The sequence below is a fragment of the Rhinopithecus roxellana genome, chromosome 14 (assembly GCF_007565055.1).
Source record: "Rhinopithecus roxellana isolate Shanxi Qingling chromosome 14, ASM756505v1, whole genome shotgun sequence".
In the NCBI taxonomy this organism is placed as follows: domain Eukaryota; kingdom Metazoa; phylum Chordata; class Mammalia; order Primates; family Cercopithecidae; genus Rhinopithecus; species Rhinopithecus roxellana.
Window position 1 is genome coordinate 77,038,045 of NC_044562.1, and position 22,118 is coordinate 77,060,162.

The following is a 22,118-nucleotide window of genomic DNA, read 5'->3' on the forward strand; positions in this document are numbered from 1 at the left end:
ATGTTTTTCTGCATAGTACAGAGGGGCATGAAAGAAGGAACTTTCAACTTTTCAGTTCCATTTTGAGAAACGATCACATTGAACTCCCGAGAAGCGGCAGCTGAGCGAGAGCAGCAGCATTTCTCCCCGGGGTTGGGTGTGGGTCAGGAGCCAGGCGCGCTTCCGCGGGAATAGAGGGGGAGTCAGGTGGCAGCAGCGCCCGAGCCCGAGTGGCGCGGCGGGGGCGCGCCTCCCTCCGGCCGGCGCGGGGACGCTGCCCCCGCGCACGCGAGTCCGGCAACCCCGGGCTCCCGCGCCGCGCGGCGATCCGCGGGTGCGGCAGGGTCGCCCCCACGCTTTCGTCTCTTCCCTCGCGCGCTCGCTCCCTCCCCATGCCCCCAACATCTCTCCCCCCAGTCCCTGGCAGGTCCCTCCCCCAAGCCTGCTCCCGCGGCCGCCGCTGCCGCTACCGGAGGCGCAGGAGCCTCGCGATAGTGTTTGCACAGGCGGCGCGTGACGCCGCCGCCGCCTGTAACTGATGCAGAGGTTACCCCGCCGCCTCAGCCGCCACCCACCGCCCGCCGCCGCCTCCCGGGCGACGCCGGGGGCCGACGCACTGCAGAGGTGCCGGCAGGTTCCGCCCGCGGAAGTCTCCTCGGCCGGCGCAGCCCGCGCTCCGCCCGCGCTCCGACCCCGGCCCCAGGGCACCCCCTCGACGCCTCCGCCGCCGCGCTCCTTCCCTCCGCCTCTTCTCCGGCGCGCCCGCCCGCTCCCTAGCTTCTCCCCCTTTCCCTCCTCCCTGTCCCCTCTCCTTCCCTCACCTCTTTCCTCCCCACCTCCCCTCTTCTCGGTTTCCTCCCCCATCCCCTTGACTCTCCCCTCCCAGCCCTCGCTCTCTAGCTCGCCCTTAGCGCGGCCCCCGCCATGACGGAGGCGGGTGCCGGTGCCGTTGCCGCCGCTGCCGTCGCAGGGGGGGAGTCGGGTTCCCAGAAAGTAGCTTGATGAGTGTCCAAAGTAGCAGTGGAAGTTTGGAGGGGCCGCCATCTTGGTCCCAGCTCTCCACGTCTCCAACCCCGGGCTCGGCGGCGGCGGCCAGGTCCCTGCTGAATCACACGCCGCCATCCGGGAGGCCCAGGGAAGGTAAGCACTGCCGCGCCCGCGCCCGCTTGCGGGCCTCCCCTCCCGTGCCGCGGACCCCCGAGACCCCCCGGGGCTCCTCCGCCAGACCCCGGGGTGGGGGATGGTGACGAGGTGGACGCGAGGCCGCCCGGCTCCCCGGCTCTGGGGAGGTATTGCCCTGGTTGTGGGTGGTGGTTCGCGGGTGGCGGAGGAGACGGATGAGGGGGTGCGCGCTGGTGGGGACGGGGCGAGGCGCACAGACTCGCCTGGGGTTCCTGGGAGCCAGTTCTGCGAGGGTGGGAAGCCTCCCCCCGGACGCGAGCCCCTTTCTGCTCCATTTGCCAGCACACTCAGTACTCTTAACCTCCTGGCCTCCGGTCTCTGGTGGGTTTTCCCTCCCGCTGGAGCCTTCGTCCTCGAGCCCCCTCCCCTTCCCCCGCGCACTCCTCCCATGGAGGCGGTCCCCGCTCTGCGAGCTTTGCTGCCCCGGACCTGGAGGATGCCCCTCGCTTGCAGGGTCTCTCATTTGGGGAGAGACGCTGAAATTATCTAGGCAGACTTTGATTCCCTGTGTGGCCCCCTAGAGCAATTTAAACGACAGACTGACTCGTGGGCAGGCTTTTAAAACCGCCCCTCCAGATGGTTGCAACTTTCTCTCCTTCGCCGTTGCCTCCTGCGTGTTTGTGCGTTATATTCTCTGCTGCAAGTAGGCTACTGTTCTTCTCTGACAGGGTCGTGGGTTTTGTGGGAAATATCTGCGTAAAGGTTATTGCAAACACGCACTAGATCGGTTACAATTGTTTTCTAAGTTTTCTGGCTTCTTGCAAGCAAGTGTGCTGCCACCAGATGTAGCAGTTAGACAGCTTGTAAGGCACCGGCGTGCTTTTGACTAAAATTTCAACTTGCTGTATTTAACTTTAAGGATACGACATAAAATAAAATTTGGGAGAAAACACATTTATGGGTGATGAATAAATGTGCATGGAATGTCTTTTAACGCTCTTTTGTCTGGAAAACGCTTAGCGATGTTCATCCGCAATTGGTAAACGGGTTGTTCACTCCCAGTTGTCGCACACGAGGAGATTGTAGGCATATTTTCAAACGTCTGGAAGTTCAGCAGTCTAGTGAATGTTTTAAAGAAATCAAGAGCTTCGATTTATGTAGGAATCGGTGGGAGTACTTTATTTTGAAAATATCTGTCGATATATACTATCCAGAGCCTTGACAATTGTTAAGCAAGTGTTTTGTGTCCTGAATCCAGTGGTTCAGGCATAGCATTCTTTGTCATTTTGTTCCTGTGAGCATGTGTGAAAGTGACAATAGGCTCAAAGATTGGCATGAATATGCTCCAGAAAATTCACGGAAAGCTTTGATTTATGGGATCCATTAAACAGGCGGAATACATTGACTGACGTTTCTCCCTTTCATCTTATCCCAACGCAGAGCTTTCATTATTAGAATGTAAAAGTATTAAATGACTAAAAATTTAATATATCTGGTGATTCTTTTGCACTTGAAAATTTCTAAATGAACGGTTTAAAATGTATTTTATAGAGAAGCTGGTGCTTTTAGCATGCTTTTACTTTTGTTTGTAGTTTCGTTAAGATGTTTTGTGTTAGTGTTGTGGGTTTAAAAAGACCATTTTATTGTTTCTTATTTAAGACTATATCATCATTCATTCGTTCATTCATTCATATCTCGAATATTTATTGAGCCATTACTGTGAGCCAGGCCGTGAACTGGATACTGAGGACATAGTATTGAATTGTTTATCTGTTGACATCTGTTACCAGTATTGGGAATTTGGGAGACAAAACATCTAGATTGTGAGTTTCTGAGGTTACTTCAACTTAAAAACATTCTGCACTTTTCCTGATGTTTGAAAATTTGGAGGGGTTGGAATCGTTTAGCTTGAGCTTCCAAATAACCATAATTTTTTCCGGCAGTTTAGATTGCAGTGGGTTTTTATGTAACCTAAAGTAGTGAGTTTCTGTTAATTCATGATATCATAGGACAGGCTTTTGTGAAAGTTACACTTCATGCCAAGTACCTGTATAGCTACAGAGGGATATTTCTTTTTGACCAACCAGCATGCAAGTTAAAACTATTAATCCTCTCTAGGGTTATATTCATTTTGAAGTTTGGCGATGTGTTCTCAGATTTCACTAACGCTCACAGGAATATGAAGCCCTGAGTATCAAAATGGAGATGTTTTCTATTGAGCGAAATCTCAGTTTTTATTTTAACAAGTGTTTAGCACCTTTTTCAGGTATACATGTTACTACATTATATAAATTGATGAAGTTTTAGAAAGCTTTTTGACGGCTAGTTACTGCTAGTAAGAACCATTGATATTAATGGAACTTGAATGTATTGTATGTGTCAAGAAGAGAACTTTGTTTCTTGAAAAATTGAGCCAGTTTAACATAGAGTAATAGAAGAATTGAAACTTCAAAGAGATGAACATGTATATGAACTTACATAAATATTCTATGTGATGAACTCCTTTTAGGCAAATTTAACTTTGAAAATGGGTTACTTTTAAAGATATGCCATAAGCATCTGTAAAAGTTACTTATTTTGAAGTTTTGACGTTTGAAACCAAAAATCTAATATTATAATCCGATTATTTTTGATGCTGTATGTTGTGGTTCTCTTTCTCTCTTTACCTTATTACCATTATCATATTCATATAGTTTTATTACAAATACAATACAGCTCTTTAAGATTTGAGAATCTATTAGAATTTAGGAAATTATATGATAAATATAGTGTAGATTTCTTTTCCCTGGGTCCCAAAGCTTTTTCCCTTACCAATCTTGTGGTTCTGTTTGAGGTGTTCAGCGATGTAGCTCTAGATTTTCTGTTGAATCTTTTAAACCTATAATCTCCATCTCATTTTGTCTTCTATAATCCTGTGATTAAGGGAGTGAGGAGTTAAAAAGGTCTTCAAGTAAAGCCCAGTTTTGCTTTGTTGAAGCCTAGGAACCTAGTGTCATAATGGCTAGATAAGAGTTGGGTTTTTTTGCATATCAGTACATGGGTACTTTTGAATGGGTTATTGCTGAGAATCAAAGGATTGCTTATACAGAACACTTGCATTTTCTTTCCTGCTCCTGCCAAGTATAAATAATTTGATTTTTTTTTGTAAATAGTGAAAACTTGGCCAAAAGGATGGCATGGGCCGGGAGTGGTGGCTCAAGCCTGTAATCCCAGCACTTTGGGTGGCCTAGGTGGGTGGATTGCTTGAGTTTAGGAGTTCAAGACTAGCCTGGACAACATGGTGAAACCCTGTCTCTACAAAAAATAGAAAAATTAGCTGGGCATGGTTCGGGAGGCTGAGTTGGGAGGATTGCTTGAGCCTGGGAGGTGAAGGCTGTGGTGAGCCTAGATAGTGTCATTGCATTTCAGCCTGGGTGACAGAGTGAGTCACTCTCTCAAAAAAAGATGGCATGATAGTACGATTAAACTGTAAACTTGCTCTGTTTCCATATTTAAAGGCTGCATTCCTTAGAAGAATTAAAGTATTTGACTTCAGATGATTTAGTAATGAGATGTTAAAAACGAAGGTGTACCAGATGGCCCTGTAGACCTTTAATTTTTTGAAATCGCTAGCTGGAGGAAGACAGGGTTATATGTTTAAGGATTCTAGCTCATGAATAGATACGTGACAGATGTCTCCTTTACAATGGTACATTTACACATTAGAGGAGAGAGAAAAGAGAGAAACCAGAATGGAAGTTTGAAAATCTTATGCGAAATAGACTATGCTTTCGCCTTTTGACCTCAGAGCCTCTTTACTCGCTGAACAATTATTGAGGACCCCAAGGAGATTTAGGTTTATGTGGCTATGTCTACTAGTATTTGCCATTTTAGAAATTAAATCACAATTTCAAATATATTTAATTTAAAAATAAAGTGTGTTGTAAATAGAATTTTTTATGAAGAATAAATATGTTCTAAAACCAAAGAAACTAGACCAGTGGTGGTGTTTTATATTTTTGCAAATCACCTTGATTTCTGGCTTACTAGGAGAAGACAGCTGGGTTTTGTGTCTGCCTTCTGTTGTGATGTTTTGGTTGAGATATGTGAAGAGAATCCAGCTTCATGTAGATACATGGTTGGAAGAGGAAGGAGTGAGTATTCTTTGGCATTACATGAAAATTCAACAAGTGGCAGGTTTTTTTTTTTTTTAAGTTACTTACAATGTGAAAGTGCATTGTATTCCAGAAATGTCTCTAGGATCTACAGGAAGTCTAGGAACATATATTTACAGAAGAGACTAACGGGTGGGAGACATGATAGCTGTCTCCAGGTATTTAAGAAACCTGGATTTCAGTAAATAGGATGTAAAAACCTGTTAATTTTAATAAGTAGGAGGGAGAATAGATCCATTCTCCTGCTTTAGAAGGCAGACCAACTGGTGAAAATTAGGAGGACATAGATTGAGATCAGTCTAATTTTTTTACAAGAATGTAAGAACTGTATGACTAGACTTGAAACAGTGGAACAGTGGAGCTACAATGGAACTCGCAACCACTAACAACAATGGAAAGTAGTAGTTAGTTTTGAGAATTTAAAGTGTACTACAGGGACATGTTTTTTGGGGAGGTGGAGATAAATTCTGTAGATTCTTATGATGAGTGCTATTGGATTAGTGACTTAAGGCTTCATCCAATTCAAAAATGTAAACATTCTATGATTCTTTAAAAATCCCTGAATATAGTTAAGCTATACTTATATATTCATTAATGTTTTTGAATGTTCTTTCAAGTCCGTAGTATGAAACTATTGTTGACTTTATTACTATTTTGCATTTTTATTGTGGTTTTCCTCCGAGGATTTTCCTGTATTTTCTGGTGTCAGCAAGATCAGTCTTCATGAAATCTTGCTAAATTCCCTGTGAAATATAATAAGCTTCAGACATTTTAGAGAACCAAATGCTGTTTATGATACAATTTAGTAGAGTTGCAATATATTTCAGCACAGAATTTTAGAATACTATGGGGGCTGATTTTCAGTTTTGTAAGAGAAACTATGAGCATAGTTTATATAGTCTTTTATTTGTAATTGTTTACATGATTTCAGAAGTAATATGCTTAAGCTATTCTAACGTTTTTAAACCTAGAGAGTCTGAAAAGAGGAAAGAAGAAAGAAAAGTATTTTAATTGATCTCTTTTGAATTTAAAAATGCATGTTAAATATAACTAGAACATAAATGAAGAATTTAAATTCCCATCTTATTCCTAGAATTATACCTATAATATTTATCCTTACATACAACAATTCATATTTTAATTTTGCATGGCACATAATCTCTTCTGTGAGTTGGATTTTTAGATGGTGAGAATTTAAGCATAAATTCTGACAACTTTCTTGAGGTCAATTTAATATTAATAAGTGTAGTAAGTAATAATACCCAGCTTGAGACCTCATGTACTTGTTGCATTTGGATTTAAAGCTCATTTTCTCTAGAAGAGCTGTAGAAATCATTCATTTAGTTTCATAAACTCCTTCATACTTATTAATGATTTTCAAGAATCTTAGAATAAATTACAGGAATATTGTTATGAAGTAGAAGAAGCAGTATGGTATAGGGGAGAAAGTGATTGTAGTTGGAATCTGAGGGTTGTCTTTACTTTGCTATTAACTAGCTGTGTGACCTTGGGCAAGTTGCTTATCTCTGCTTCAGTTCCATAAACCATGAATTACAGAGCTGAAACAGATCTTGGAAGCAATCTAGTACAAACCTCTCATTTTACAGATGAGGAAACAGATAATTAGCACAGGCTTTCGCTGTAAGACAGTTGGGCCCAAAATTCAGTTTTCTGACTTTCGGGTTGGTTTTTTTTTCCATTATACTTCACAGCCTCTTTTCATCTGTAAAATGAGAGCATTGGATTAGAGGCTCTCAAAAGCCTCTTCCAGCTCAAAAATATTGTCATTCCTGTGACATTAGTCCTAATATAATTTAGTAGGGGAAAGTTTGTAACTTTTATTTATTGGTGAAGGAAATGTTTCTTGAAGAGCCTTTGCAAGGCTATATTTTGTTTTTGTTTTTTTTTGAGATGGAGTTTCGCTCTGTCACCCAGGCTGGAGTGCAGTGGCCGGATATCAGCTCACTGCAAGCTCCGCCTCCTGGGTTTACACCATTCTTCTGCCTCAGCCTCCCGAGTAGCTGGGACTACAGGCGCCCGCCACCTCGCCCGGCTAGTTTTTTGTATTTTTTAGTAGAGACGGGGTTTCACCGTGTTAGCCAGGATGGTCTCGATCTCCTGACCTCGTGATCCACCCGTCTCGGCCTCCCAAAGTGCTGGGATTACAGGCTTGAGCCACCGCACCCAGCCTATATTTTGTTTTTTTAAGAGAATATCATCAGGCCAGGTGCTGTGTCTCAGGCCTGTAATCCCAGCTTTGGGAGACCAAGGCAGGAGGATTGCTCGAGCCCAGGAGTTTGAGACCAGCCTGACCCCGTCTCGAAAAAAAAAAAAAAAAATTACCTGGGTATGGTGGCATATGTCTGTAGTCCTACCTACTGGGGAGGCTGAGGTGGGAGGATCCCTTGATCCCAGGAGTTCAAGACGGCAGTGATGCATTGAGCTATGATCATGCCACGGCACTCCAGCCTGGGCAACACAGTGACCCCCGTCTCAAAAAAAAAAAAAAAAAAAAAGGAAAATATCTTTATTATTACCAAAGGGTGTTTACATTTATGAGCATGGTAAGTAGTGTGATAGGTAGTCCCGTTTTTTTGAAAACACTTATTAATATATTAACGATATAAATTGCATAAACAAACAATGTGATACCCGGAAGTGAAATAAGTAGGTGATTGTTCCTCAGAAAATATTTCTTGAGTTTATTTCATCTGAGACCCCTGTGTTTGCTCCTAGTTAAGTGCCTGTGTTGTTTAGTGTCTCATAGGATTGTCTGTTTCCATAGCATCTGCATCATGCTACTTTTATTATAGTTTTATTTATGTTGTCTACTAGACAGAAAGGTCTTGAATTCAGAGACTATTTTGTTCATTTCCATATTTTCAGTGCACAGTGGGACATCCTCTACAGAGTTGGCACTCAACTAAAAGTTTTGTTGAAGGACTGTTTCACATACATCATCTCTCTATGTATTGTATGCACGTATTTCAGACCCAGGAAGATGCTTATTTTAGTAATTCTAAATAAAAGTGAATTATATTTTAGAGGGTGATATGGATAACAGTAACAGTAATAGCTAAAGTTTATTGTGTTCACACGTTAATTCTTGTATTTCATAACTCTGAGATATATACAGTTGTTGTTCCTATTTTCAGATGAAAAAACTGAAGCACTGAGAAGTAAAGTGACTTACCAGTGTGACCTAGAGTAGTACATAATGGGAATTTAAACCAAGTTGGTGTATTTTAATCACTGGGATATATTGCCTAAAATACGAAAATTTGGCTTTTAGGATTTTAGTAGTTTTTCTAAGCAAATTTTAACTTACTGATCAGTCTTCCAGGCTTATTCAGTTTACCTCTAAACTTTTGTTAACTTTTTTTGCATGAGTTTTTATACACGTGTGAAGATAAGATTTTTTAAAAAATACAAAAACCCCAACCAAACACCCCAATTTAGAAAGCTGTACCAGCTGTGCACATCTTACATTTCCTTTTTTTAAGATAAGTTTTGTCCATTCATGGAACATGTTAGAGATACATCAATGAAAAATTTTATTTCCATGTTAGGTAATCTAGTTTGTGATTCCATTTATCTTAATATTTTGGCCTCATAAGCCCACTGGAGCCATAACAAGTAAATATTAGAATTTGAACAAAAGATTTCCCACTGTCTATTTATTGTGGAGTCTGTTTATTGTGAGCAGTCTTTTTATTGTGGAGGCTTTATAACCTGATGGACAAGCCTTTAAATTAGAATGTTTTAGCGGCAGATCTTTGACTCTTAATAGTATACAATATGGGCAGGGGAAAGAGACTTGATGTGCAGTCTAGTTAATCTGTAAAAAAGTATTTTACAAAATACTTAGTTTTAGTTCTTTTATTGCTAACAACAACAACAACAACAACAACAACAACAAAACCTTTGGTAGCATGTATTATGTAGCAAACCTAATTGAGAGGCAGGATTTGAGTGGATTGATAGGAATTCATTAGTCACAGAGTGGAAAGATATGCGGAACAGAGCAGATCCAGGTGGTAGGTTGTCAAACTTGAATTAAATTTTCCCAATGTGGCTTCGTCATTAGGTCTGAAATTTAATGAATTTCAAGAAGGCGATTTTACCTGTATTTAAATAAAAGTGATTATATTCTACATAGATTCATTAGCCAAATATAAGTGTTTTTGGGGGATGACTTAAAATATTTTTTCCTTTTCATTTATATGGATTGTTAATAATTGGTTATACTCATAAATTTGTGCCTTTCCTTGAAAACTAATTAGCTGGTGGAAGTTAATTAGGTTTAAATTCTAAGGTTTAAATTCTGCTGTTAATATGATACCTTGTGTGACTTCATGATTCCCCACTGGACACTAGGTAAGTGCTTCCTATCTGAGGATGAATGTAGTTCCTCTGGGGAAGGTCAGAGGGGTTTGTGTGAGGCTAATCATACTCATCCTGTCTCCTGAGACCAGAGACATGTTTTAGTTTTTTCCTTTTTTGATACTGTATATTTGCCTCATAAAAAATACAAATTTTCCCTTTTCCTGCAGATTTCTTTTAAACATCTGTGTAAGTATATAGTTTAGCTCGACTTTGTATACTACTCTGATACTTATTTCATTTACTTAAAGATACACATATTTATTAATGCTGGACACTGTCTGGGCACTCATTTGCTTCTAACAATCATATGAAGTCCTGTTAGTATCCCTACTTTACAGATGAGAAAATCGAGGCATAGAGAAGTTAAGTAATGTACCCAAGGGCCAGGCACAGTGGCTCATGCCAGTAATCCCATCATTTAAGGAGGCTGAGGTGGGCAGATGGCTTGAGTGCAGGAGTTCGAGACCAGCCTGGACAACATGGTGAAACCCTGTTTCTACAAAATATACAAAAATTAGTCGGGTGTTGTGGTGCACGCCTGTAGTCGCAGCTAGTTGGGAAGCTGAGGTGGATTGCCTGAGCCCAGGAGGTTGAGGTTGCAGTGAGCCATGATTACGCCACTACACTCCAGCCAGGGCAGCAGAGGGAGACCTTGCCTTAAAAAAAAAAAAAACAAAAAAACAAAAACCAAAAAACAATAATGTACCTAGGCACAGACAGAGAATATTTAGCAGCGCCAGGATTCAGACTGGGCTGAGTGCATGTTCTTAACAGTTACACTATTCTGTCAGTGTTATTTCCTTGAATGGATGCACTATAATTGGTTAACTATTCTTCTTTAGGTAGGACGTTAGTCATGAATCTTTTGGTTACACGTGATAACAACTTAACACAACTTTGTTAAGTTAAAGAATGAGTGTATTGGTTCACATAGTAGGAATTGTATGTGGAGAATGATGGAATGGCTTTGGAAATAGCTAGATCCAAGGTTGCAAGTAATGTCATTGGGTTTCTTTGTCTCCTTTTTGGGTTTTTCTAGCCTCTTGCTTCTGGAGCGCCAGACGTATACCTTTAACTTAGCAACCACACTTGAAAGACAGCTTCTCTTTCCTGTTGTCCACATGTGTCAGTTCTGGGTTGTTGGTAATCAATTCTGATTATCAGTTCCTTAACCAATCATTGGAACCTGGGAGATGAGCTACAGCAAGGGCAGCCACTTTGGTGGCTGTGGTTCGGGTCAGTTGGGGAACCCACAGAAAGCCATAATTGACAGTCTCCTTGAGATGACGTGAATTGGATGAGGTGTAGTTTTCCTGAGGAAGGGATGATGGTGAGCAAAAAACAACTATAGTGAATCATTTAGGTTATGTCTTTTTAATTTTAATTTTATGACTATCATAGATAATGATATAGTAACTCAGTAAAAGCTTCTTTTTTTAAATACTAGATTTTCAGTGATGGGATTACCAGAGCAGAGTATAAAACTATTTTAGGGCTTTTGATAAATGTTGCCAGATTATTTTTTTGAAGGATACATGTGCTTAGCTCATATACCAACAGCATGCATGAGATGAGCATGTACTTTTGAACCAGGTAGGGTTCAGCTCATGTTAGAAATACTGTACTGGGCTTAAATATTAACACATGCCTTGCACTTAATCAAAGGGTTGCAAACTTGACACTGAGCAAATATCTAATGCAGTTTATCAAATGTTTCCTATTTTCTCTGGATGTTTTTTATTCTCATTATTTAAAAATTTTTATTATGCAGTTTCCTTCCTTCCTTCCGTCCGTCCGTCCGTCCGTCCGTCCTTCCGTCCGTCCGTCCTTCCGTCCGTCCGTCCTTCCTTCCTTCCTTCCTTCTTCCTTCCTTCCTTCCTTCCTTCCTTCCTTCCTTCCTTCCTTCCTTCCTTCCTTCCTTCCTTCCTTAATTTCCTTTCTTTCCTTTCTTTTTTTTTTTTTTTTTTTTTTTTTTTTTTTTTTTTTTTTTTTGAGACGGAGTCTTGCTCTGCCACCAAGGCTGGAGTGCAGTGGCCGGCTCTCAGCTCACTGCAAGCTCCGCCTCCCGGGTTCACGCCATTCTCCTGTCTCAGCCTCCCGAGTAGTTGGGACTACAGGCGCCCGCCTCGTCGCCCGGCTAGTTTTTTGTATTTTTTAGTAGAGACGGGGTTTCACCGTGTTAGCCAGGATGGTCTCGATCTCCTGACCTCGTGATCCGCCCGTCTCGGCCTCCCAAAGTGCTGGGATTACAGGCTTGAGCCACCGCGCCCGGCCGCCTTTCTTTCCTTTCTTTCTTTTTCTTTTCCGTTTTTTTTGAGACAAGGTCTCACTCTGCTTCCCAGGCTGGAGCGCAGTGACATGATCACGACTCACTGCAGCCTCCAACTCCTGTCCTCAAGCACACCCCTTCATCTCAGCCTCCCAGGTAGCTGGGACTACAGGTGCGTGCCACCACATCCTGCTGATTTTTTAACTTTTTGTAGAGACATGGTCTCCCTATGTTGCCCAGGCTGGTGTTGAACCCCTGGGCTCAACCAGTCCTCCTGCCTCTGCCTTTCTAAGTGTTGGGATTACAGGCATTAGCCATTGTGCCCAGTCTGTTGTATAGTTTTAAACAACAAAACCAAAAGGCTAATAAATGGTACCGCTTTGCAAGCTCCTGCCCCTCCTTTATTTTTCCTCCCGGTGTCTCCTACTTCTCTGACCTAGTTGGCAGCATTATACTTTTTGGATGTTGGTAGCATGTGTAAAATACATTATTGCATAACAAGTTAGTATAACATAATAGTTTCAAGGGTTTTGCCACTTAATTATGCTAAGTTACTTAACCTCTCAATGCCTTATCTGTAGATTTTATTTTTGATAGGGTGGGATAGTAATAGTAACTATGTCACAAGGTTGTGAAATTAAATGAGAAATGCATGGCACTTTAACAACTCACTATGGATTTTTTCATTTCTTTTCTTCTTCTCCTGCTTCTGCTTCTCCCTGCCCGCCCCCGACCCTCCCCACCTGTTTTTTTAGAGACAAGATCTTTCTCTGTTGTCCAGGCTGGAGAGAAATATAATTTATTTACTCCCAGTAAGGCAAATCTTAGAAATGTAAAAAAAAAAAGCAATTCAAAGGATGAAAAATGACTATGTGTGTAATCTTTACCACAGTATTATATAGTGAGAAGAAATGAGACCAACAACTGTGATTAAGTTTTGGTATGTATATCAACTAAACGTTTTATATATATATATATTTATTTATATATATTTTTATATATATAAAACATATATATATTTTTTAAGACAGAGTCTTGCCCTGTTACCCAGGCTGGAGTATAGTGGCACGATCTTGGCTCACTGCAACCTCTGCCTCCAGGGTTCATACGATTCTCACACCTCAGCCTCCTGAGTACCTGGGACTACTACGCACCACCACGCCTGGCTAATTTTTGTATTTTTGGTAAGACGGGGTTTCACCATGTTGGCCAGACTGGTCTTGAATGCCTGACCTCAGGTAATCTACCCTTCTCGGCCTCCCAAAGTACTGGGATTCCAGGTGTGAGCCACTGCGCCCAGCCTTGTATACATTCACTTAAAAGACAATTAGGAAAACTGTGCAATATAGGCACATGTACAAATGACCAAACATAGCCTAAAAGTTACTTTTCAATGACTCCATAATATTAGTTTGTTTTTTGTCTCGGCTTTCTCTCAAAAGAAAAAATTCACCACCAAGAGCAACAATGACAAACAACATGCCCAAAGTCACACAGATGAGAAGTGATTGAAGAAAAGATGCCAACCCAGGTCCACACTCCTAATCCCTATACCACACTGCCTATATTCCCACTGGTAAACACACATTATTAGGCACCTAGTGCACGTAAAACACTCTCTCTCCTTGGTACTAGTAAGAACACACAAAAATCACAGTATAGGCCCCTTTTAAAATTTGCAATATAGTGCTTTAAAGTATACAACTGCTGCTGGGCGCAGTGGCTCATGCCTGTAATCTCAGCACTTTGGGAGGCTGAGGTGGGTGGATCACGAGGTCAGGAGATCGAGACCATCCAGGCTAACACGGTGAAACCGCGTCTCAAGTAAAACTACAAAAATTAGCCGGATGTGGTGGCACGCGCCTGAAATCCCAGCTACTCAGGAAACTGAGGCAGGAGAATCGCTTGAACCTGGGCAGTGGATGTTGCAGTGAGCCAAGATTGCACCACTGCACTCCCGTCTGGGTGACAGAATGAGACTCCATCTCAAAAAAAAAAAAAAAAAAGGAATGACTGCATACCAATATAATGTATAAACACTGCTAATCCAAATCTAGTGCTTGACATGTAAATGGTGTAACCATGTCTTATACATGTGATCAGTTCTAAAGCCACAGAAAATTACAGGCACTAAGATGATGAAAGCAGCAATTTTGGGCATCATTCTTATTGTGTCCCTCTTTATCTCAGTATTACATTTTACCTTGTAGTATTCGTATCTAGTGTTAAGACAGATACACTTTCATTTGGTGTTTGCATGATACAGCTTTTTTCATTCTTTCAGCTTTCGAATTTTAGCCGTATCTTGTAAGTTGCATATATTAGTTAAAAAAAACTAGTTTGACCATGTTTGTTCTTTAATTGGAACATTTAGTACATTTACATTTAATATTCTTGCTGATATATTTAGGTTTAAATTGATACTCCTAATAAATGATTTCTATTTATCTTGTTTGAACTTTCTGTTATTCTTTTCTGCTGCTTTTGGGATTATTATTATTTTTTGTTCCAAATACCCCCCCACTCCCCAACTTGGCTTAATAGTTAGACCATCTTTTTTAAAATTTGTTTTTAATATTTATCCTAGAGATTACAATATGCTTCCTTTCTGTGTTAAAGTGTGATATAAGTTAGCACTTTTTTCTTTTTCTGGTCAGTGCAGCAATGTTAGAAAACATTAATTGTACATTTCCCTCTCCAGAATTATATACTATTGCCAGATAGTTCTCTGATATTTTAACTCCCCAGAAGATATTATCATTAGTGTTTTATTCAGTAATTATACCTTTAAATTTGTTTATATACTCAGTTTTTTTCCTTCAATCTTCAGTGCATTTCCAGGCTTCTAGCTGGGTTGATTTTCTCTCTCTGAAAATATTCCCTCTTTTTTTTTTCTCTCTCTGTTTGGGCCTATCTGTTGAGGAATTCTTTTTTGCTTATCTGATAATACCTTTTTTTTTCATTTTTTATTCTTGAAGGGATTTTTTGTGGGGAGGGAGCTTGGTATAGAAGTCTTGGTTGGCAGTTATTTTCATTTGTCATGTTGCAGCTATGCACAGTGCCCTTGAGACCTGGTTTCCAGAGTTTCTGTTGAGAAATCAACTCTCAGTCTTATTGTTGCTCCTTTGACTGTACTCTAGCTTGTAGATCTCTGGTCACTTTTTGTTTTTGTTGCAGTGGGGTGTTTATTTTTAGTTTTCAGCAGTTTTACTGTGATATGTCTAGGTGTCTTTTACTTGTTCAGCTTGGTGTTTGTAGGACTTCTTATATCTGTGACTTAGGACTGCACTGCCCAGTGCCAACCACTAGCTGCATGTAACTATTGATACCAATTAACATTTAAAAAGTTATAAATTCAATTCCTCACATTTTAAGTTCTCAGTAGCCAAATGTTTCTGTTAGTTACTGTATTGGCAGATGGAGAAGGTTTCCATCATTCTATCAATAGAATAGCAAGTTCTGTTGCATCATTCTATCAGTAGAATAGAAAGTTCTGTTGTACAGGACTGACGAGCGTGTTCGTGTTCATCAGTTTTGGAAAATTCTCAGACTATATCACTTCAGATAGTGCTCCTGTCTTGTCATCTTTTTTCCTCCTGGTACTCCAGTTATACATGTATTAGACATTCTTAAATTTGCCCTGTGTTTCTTACATCCTTTTTTGTATGTTTCATCTTTTTATTCCTGTGTGCATTTTTAAAGATAATATTTTTCTGACCAATCTTCCAGTTCATTATTTCTCTTAGGCTGCGTCTAATATGCCATCAGACTCATACACTGAGTTCTTTAATTTAGTTTATTTTACTTTTTAGTTCTAGAATTTCAGTTTTATTCTCTTTAGTTTCAGGTTTTCTGCTAAAGTTCTCAGTCTTGCTACTCAGCATACTTATTTGACAGTCTGTGTCTGATAACTTAATTATCTAGATCCCTTTGGGTCTTGTTCCGTGTTTCATTTGCATTTTATTTGTGTTATTTTCTTGGATTTCTGATTGTTTTTTATTATGTATGAGACATTTGATGTGAAATACTATAGAAGTAATTTGAGGCTTAGAATAATGGTAGTCTTCCATGACATAAAATCTACATCTAATTTTGACAGAAACATAGGGGCTCTATAAATCTGCTTCTCTTAATTCACTTTTAAGGATTGAGATTATTTGAAGCTGGGCTTTGATTGTATTTCTTTTGCTCTGAGGTTGAGATTCCAACCCAGAGTTTGGGGGAGGCTCAGAGTCTCATTTTTGTCTGGCTAGCCCAGTGAGGCTGTCAGATGTTTTGCTTAGCTTCCCAGCCTCGCAGTCACTGCTTAAATCAGCAGTTGCCTGTAGGGGAGAAGAAACGGTATACCAGACTCACCTCTGGGAACTTACTGAATTCTGGCCCCATTTCTTTACTGCCTGATCTCTAGAAGCAGACTTTTCTTTTTTTAAACTTAGTTCAACTTTTCAAGTTTCTTCAGCCAGAGATTGGTTTGATGACCTGATCACCATTACTGGAAGTAGAAAGTCCTTGTTTGCTCCTATTTTTAATACTTTACTTGGTTTTGAAATTTTGGGTGAATTTGAATCATTTTCTCCTCTTAACCATGCTCTTCTTCTGTCTCTTTATCGTCCTTTTGTTTAAATTATCAATTGGTTATATCAGGGGTCTGCAACACCAGGGCTGCAGACCCATACTAGTCGCTGGCCTGTGAGGAACCAGACACGCAGCGGGAGGTGAGCAGCAGGCCAGTGAGCATTCCCACCTGAGCTCCACCTCCTGTCAGGTCATCCATGGCATTAGATTCTCAGAGGAGCACGGACCCTGTTGTGAACTGCACATGCAAGGGATCTAGGTTGCTCGCTCCTTATGAGAATTGAACTAATGCCTGATGATTTGAAGTATAACAGTTTCATCTGAAACCATCTCCACTGCACCCCACCCCACCCCACCCCTGGTCCATGGAAAAATTGTCTTCCACGAAGCTGACCACTGGTGCCAAAAGAGGTTGGGGACCACTGGGTTATATACGGAGTTTGAATAGGACCAACTTGTGGAGCAGTTAGCCATCTGGAATTGTAGGTTTAATTGGAAGCAGAACTATCTTTGCCTTTGATGCCTTGAAGACAGCCGGTTTTTTTGTTGTTGTTGTTTGTTTTTGAGACAGAGTCTCACTCTGTTGCCGAGGCTGGAGTGCAGTGGTGGGATCTCGGTTCACTGCAACCTCTGCCTGCTGGATTCAGGCTGTTCTCCTGCCTCAGCCTCCCAAGTTAGCTGGGACTACAGGCGCGTGCCACCACGCTCAGCTAATTTTTGAATTTTTAGTAAAGACAGGGTTTCGCCTTGTTGTCCAACCTGGTCTTAAGCCTGTGACCTTGGGTGATCGCCCACCCCTGCCTCCCGAAGTGCTGGGATTACAGGCGTAAGCCACCATGCCCAGACAGATTACTGTTATTTTAAAAGTCTTTTTTTGGCAACTGGCTAGTACTAATGTAAGTTACATTTGGATTCAGATAAAATCTTCAGAGCATTACGATATATTTTTAAAAGACAGCTCTTCATGAAATCACATTTTTTATATGTATGTATGTATGTATGTATGTGTATGTGTGTGTGTATGTATGTATATCCTATTTCTTTAATGCTGGATATTTTCTCAGCTCTGTACTCAATTATTTGTCCTATAAGTAAAAATGTGATACACATCTTTAGTCACTTTGCTTCTTTTAAATTATTACCCTTTGAGCAGTAATTTAATATGAAAAATGTTTTAGCTTTCGAAACAGACTTTTAGAGTTGCTTACAGTATAACGTACCCTTTATCCCTTTGGAAAATTTCATTTTGTGTATTGTAGTTACTGTTCCAATTTGTTAATTGAGTTATTTAGTCAAAAAATATGAATGTCTTTAGGGATGTTACTGTATTGTACGAGTTGTAACTTTAGAGTGCCACTAGCAACACGTACATATGAACCAGTTTAATGGAAACGTTATTGCTCTCATGGTAGTTTTAGGAAGTGTTTGGCTTGTTAAGTAGGGATGGTATTACATGTTATTTTACTTACTACATATATTTGATTATCAAGAGATTAAGCAGTTTTCCACATCTTTATTACTGTTTCTATTGGTGACTTGTTTTAAAAATTAAAACAGTCTTAAATCTCATCTTGGACTTGTTACTCCTGCTCATTACTGCCAAAGCTTACTATAGTATGTACTAACTACAAGGACTGTGATTGTTTTTATGTTAAGATTACTTAAGTTTCTTTGGACTAATTTTCTTCTCTAGCTTGAGAAAAAAATGATTGGAATTTTTCAGAGGGGTTACATTATTTTATACTGTCCTCCAAATGCTGGCATCTGAAATTTGAAGGTTTGCAGTAAGGATCAATTTATAGTAGTTATCTACTCTCTATTTGCTATTATAAAGCCAAAATAAATATATTAATTATGTCGTTTTCGTGTATTACTATTTAACAAATTCTATTTTTCCTTAAATTTTATGTTAATAAGTTAACTGGCTGAAACAAACATACATGGCCAGTTAGAACACTGTCTAAAACTTCTTGATATAAGCAAGCATTTTAGTTGTCTTTGAAAGCTCACACAATACGTTACAACCTCTATGTCTACCCCCTTGAGCTTGCTTTTAAGAAAGTGATAAAAGTGATGCAAACTTTTTATTATCATTAGTTCTCAATAATTTTATTGTATAATTTAACTTTTATAGGATGCCTTTTCTAAATTTGTATGAAGTAAAAATAACTTTCAGTCCGGTTATTTGAGAAGACAAAGCTGTATAACTGAATAGTGGTATAAATCCTATGTTTGTTAAGAGTGCCCGAAGAGCTTAATAACTAATGAAAGTTTATCTTTTTTTTTTTTTTGGAGACAGAGTCTCACTCTGTCACCTAGGCTGTAGTGCAGTGGCGCGATCTCGGCTCACTGCAACCTTCACCTCCTGGGTTCAAGCAATTCTCCTGCCTCAGCCTCCCGAGTAGCTGGGACTACAGGCACACGCTGCCACACCTGCCTTATTTTTTTGTATTTTAGTAGAGACGGGGTTTCATTGTGTTGCCCAGGTTGGTCGCAAACTCCTGAGCTCAGGCAGTCCACCCGCCTTAGCCTCCCAAAGTGTTGGGATTACAGGCTTGAGCCACTGCGCCTGGCTGAAAGTTTGTCTTAAAACTGAGGCTTACTTCAGATACTAAAGCTATTAAACATAAGACATGTGTGCATGTGCCTGGGTGTCTATGTAGATGGCTTGGGGGTAGAAGTAAAATCGAAAGCCACAGAAAAGACTATGGCTTTTTATTTAAAAAAAAAAAAATCACTTCATTGAATCAACATTTTAATTTGTTGATACTCTTTTTTGAATTTACTTCATTTTATTTCTGCTCTGCATCTAATTCCTTATTTTGGGATAAGATATAGAGCATGAGTCAGCAAATTTTTTTTTTTTTTTTTTTTTTTTTTTTTTTTTTGAGACAGGCGCTCACTCTGTCACCCAGCCTGGAGTACAGTGCCATGATCTCAACTCATTACAGCCTTGACCTGCAAGGCTTAAGCAATCCTGTCACCTCGCCTGGCTAATTTTTGTATTTTTTGTAGAGATGGGTTTCACCATGGTAGACTGTTTTTGAATTCCTGAGCTCAAGAAATCCACCAGTCTTGGCTTCCCAAAGTGCCGGGATTACAAGTGTGAGCCACCACACCTGTCCTAAACTGTTTTTAAAAGAATTGTCACAACTATGACAACTCCTTGTGTTTGTGTGGTAAAGTGCAGCCATAGACAATATGCTAACAAGTGAAATGGCTGTGTTCATTAAAACCTTACTATGGACACTGATATTTGAATTTCATATTGATTTTACTAATTGCAAAGTAGTCTTCTTTTGATTTTTTTACCTTCTGATATTTAACAGGATAGTCACTGCTGCCCATCCCTGTATAAAGTAACTTCCCTTGAGGAAGTTCAACCCTTCTAGTTACCCAACTATCCAGGTAGCTTTTGAAAGTTTTGAATTAAAGAGCAGATGTTTCTCTGACTTTTCATAGATCAAGAAAAGTCAGGGATGAAAATTGTTAGCTCTGTACATATGCAAACATCTTAGCCATTTTTTGTTTTCAAAATTGTAATTGTGGTTAAAAAACACAAGACATAAAATTTACCATCTTAGCCTTTTCTTTTCCTTTCCTGTCCTGTCCTGTCCTTTTTTGAGACAGGGTCTCCCTCTGTCACCCAGGCTGGAGTACAGTGGTGCAGCCTCCACCTCCCGGGTTCACTTGCCTCAGCCTCTGGAGAAGTTTGGATTACAGGCATGTGCCACCATGCCTGCCTACATCTTAGCCATTTCTAAGTCAGTAGTGTTTAAACTTGGGTCCCATCCCCCAGATACCTCATTATGTACACGCAAATATAAAAAAAAAATCAGAAGTCTAAAACATGTTGCTCCCAGGCATTTTGGGTAAAGGCTACTCAACCTGTATTCATCATTGTTCATAGTTAGACATTATGAACTATCAGTGTCTAAGCCAGAAAACAACCCTTCTCTTTTCTTTTTTTAAAAAAAGCTTATTTTATTTTATTTTAATTTAGATAGGGTCTCACTCTGTCTCCCAGGCTGAAGTGCAGTGGTGCCGTCTCAGCTCACTACAACCTCTGCCTCCTGGGTTCTGGCGGTTCTCATGCCTCAGCCTTCCGAATAGCTGGGATTACAGGCACCCGCCACCACACCTGGCTAATTTTTTGTATTTTTAGTAGAGACAGCATTTCCCCATGTTGGCCAGGCTGGTCTGGAACTCCTGACCTCAAGTGATCCACTTACCTCGGCCTCCCAAAGTGCTGAGATTACAGACATGAGCCTGCGCCTGAATTCAGTCTGTCACCAAATCTTGTTTTTTTGTCTCTTAGATATTTTTCTGATCTGTCACTGCTCTAGTTTAGGCTCCTGTTTTCTCTTAACCTGGATGGCTGCCTAACATGTCTCCATGTATCCCCTCTGGAATCTACCGTTAGGCAAAAAAGCAGAAGCTATAGTACTTCACAAGTAACTGTGTTTAATTTTCAACTTGGCTAAAGTAGCTCAGCTTGTATCCCTTTTATTTTTATTATTATATAGTTTTACATATTGAGCTCCGAGAAATTATAGTTCCTTGGTTTTTAAATAAGATCTGTAAGAGGAGTTTAATCCATATTTAGTGTTGTGTTAATCTTCACACCAGTAAGTTAGACATTTATTCTCATTTTACAAATAAAGAAATGGTTCCTGAGAGTTAACTGTGTGGTGGAGTTGAGATTTTGATTTAGTGTTTTGTTTTGTTTTTTGAGACAGTGTCTCACTTTGTTCCCTAGGCTGGAATGCAGTGGTGTGTTCATAGCTCACTGCAGCCTTGATCTCTGGGCTCAAGCGATCCTCCCGCCTCAATCTCTCCAGTAGTTGGGATCACCACACCCAGCTAATTTTTTGATGTTTTGTTGAGATGAGGTCTTACTATGTGGCTCAAGCTGATCTTGAACTAGGAAGCCGTAGCACCTGGCTGACAGCCATCAGTATTAAACACAAAAGTTTAAGTGTTCCTTTTAGGCTTTTAATTATCTTAGAAAACAGCTATTTGTAAAGAAATTGAAAGAACTTTTACTAAAATACCACTACGCTGTATTATTAGAGTACTAACATTAACATGCAATGAACTTATACAAATACGTAAGTTTATAATTTATCTGAAACTTGTGTTGGGGTGGGTAAGTGTAACTTTATGAGTTTCTGGATATATGACTACTGTTGATATGGTTTAGCTGTGTCCCCATCCAAATCTCATCTTGAATGGTTGTTCCCATAATCTCCATGTTTTGTGGCAGGGACCCGGTGGGAAGTGACTGCATCATGGGGGCACTTTCCCGCATGCCGGGTCTCCTCCCGATAGTGAGTTCTCACAAGATGTAATGGTTTTATAAGTGTGTGGCATTTCTCCTGCTTGCACTCATTCTCTCTCCTGCTGCCCTATGAAGAGGTGCCTTTGGCCATGATTGTAAGTTTCCTGAGGCTTGCTCAGCCACGAAGAACTGTGAGTCAATTAAACCTCTTTTCTTTATAATTTACCCAGTCTCAGGTATTTCTTCATAGCAGTGTGAGAACGGACTAAATACAATGGTAAAGAAAACTAAATCCAAACTGAGAAGTGGATGGATGGAGATTTTATGTAAGATCTTTCATTTAGCAATATGT

The 22,118-nt window shown here is 40.3% G+C and overlaps 1 protein-coding gene across 1 annotated transcript in view; it reads left to right on the top strand.

Moving 5' to 3' along the window:
• The first annotated feature begins 383 nt into the window (after positions 1 to 383).
• TLK1 (tousled like kinase 1) overlaps positions 384 to 22,118 on the top strand; it is a 161,084-nt gene continuing 139,349 nt past the window's right edge. Inside the window, exon 1 of the mRNA XM_010377611.2 lies at positions 384 to 1,119. Within this exon, the coding sequence (XP_010375913.1) occupies positions 981 to 1,119 (139 nt within the window). The 5' untranslated portion in view covers positions 384 to 980. The remainder of the gene's footprint in view (positions 1,120 to 22,118) is intronic.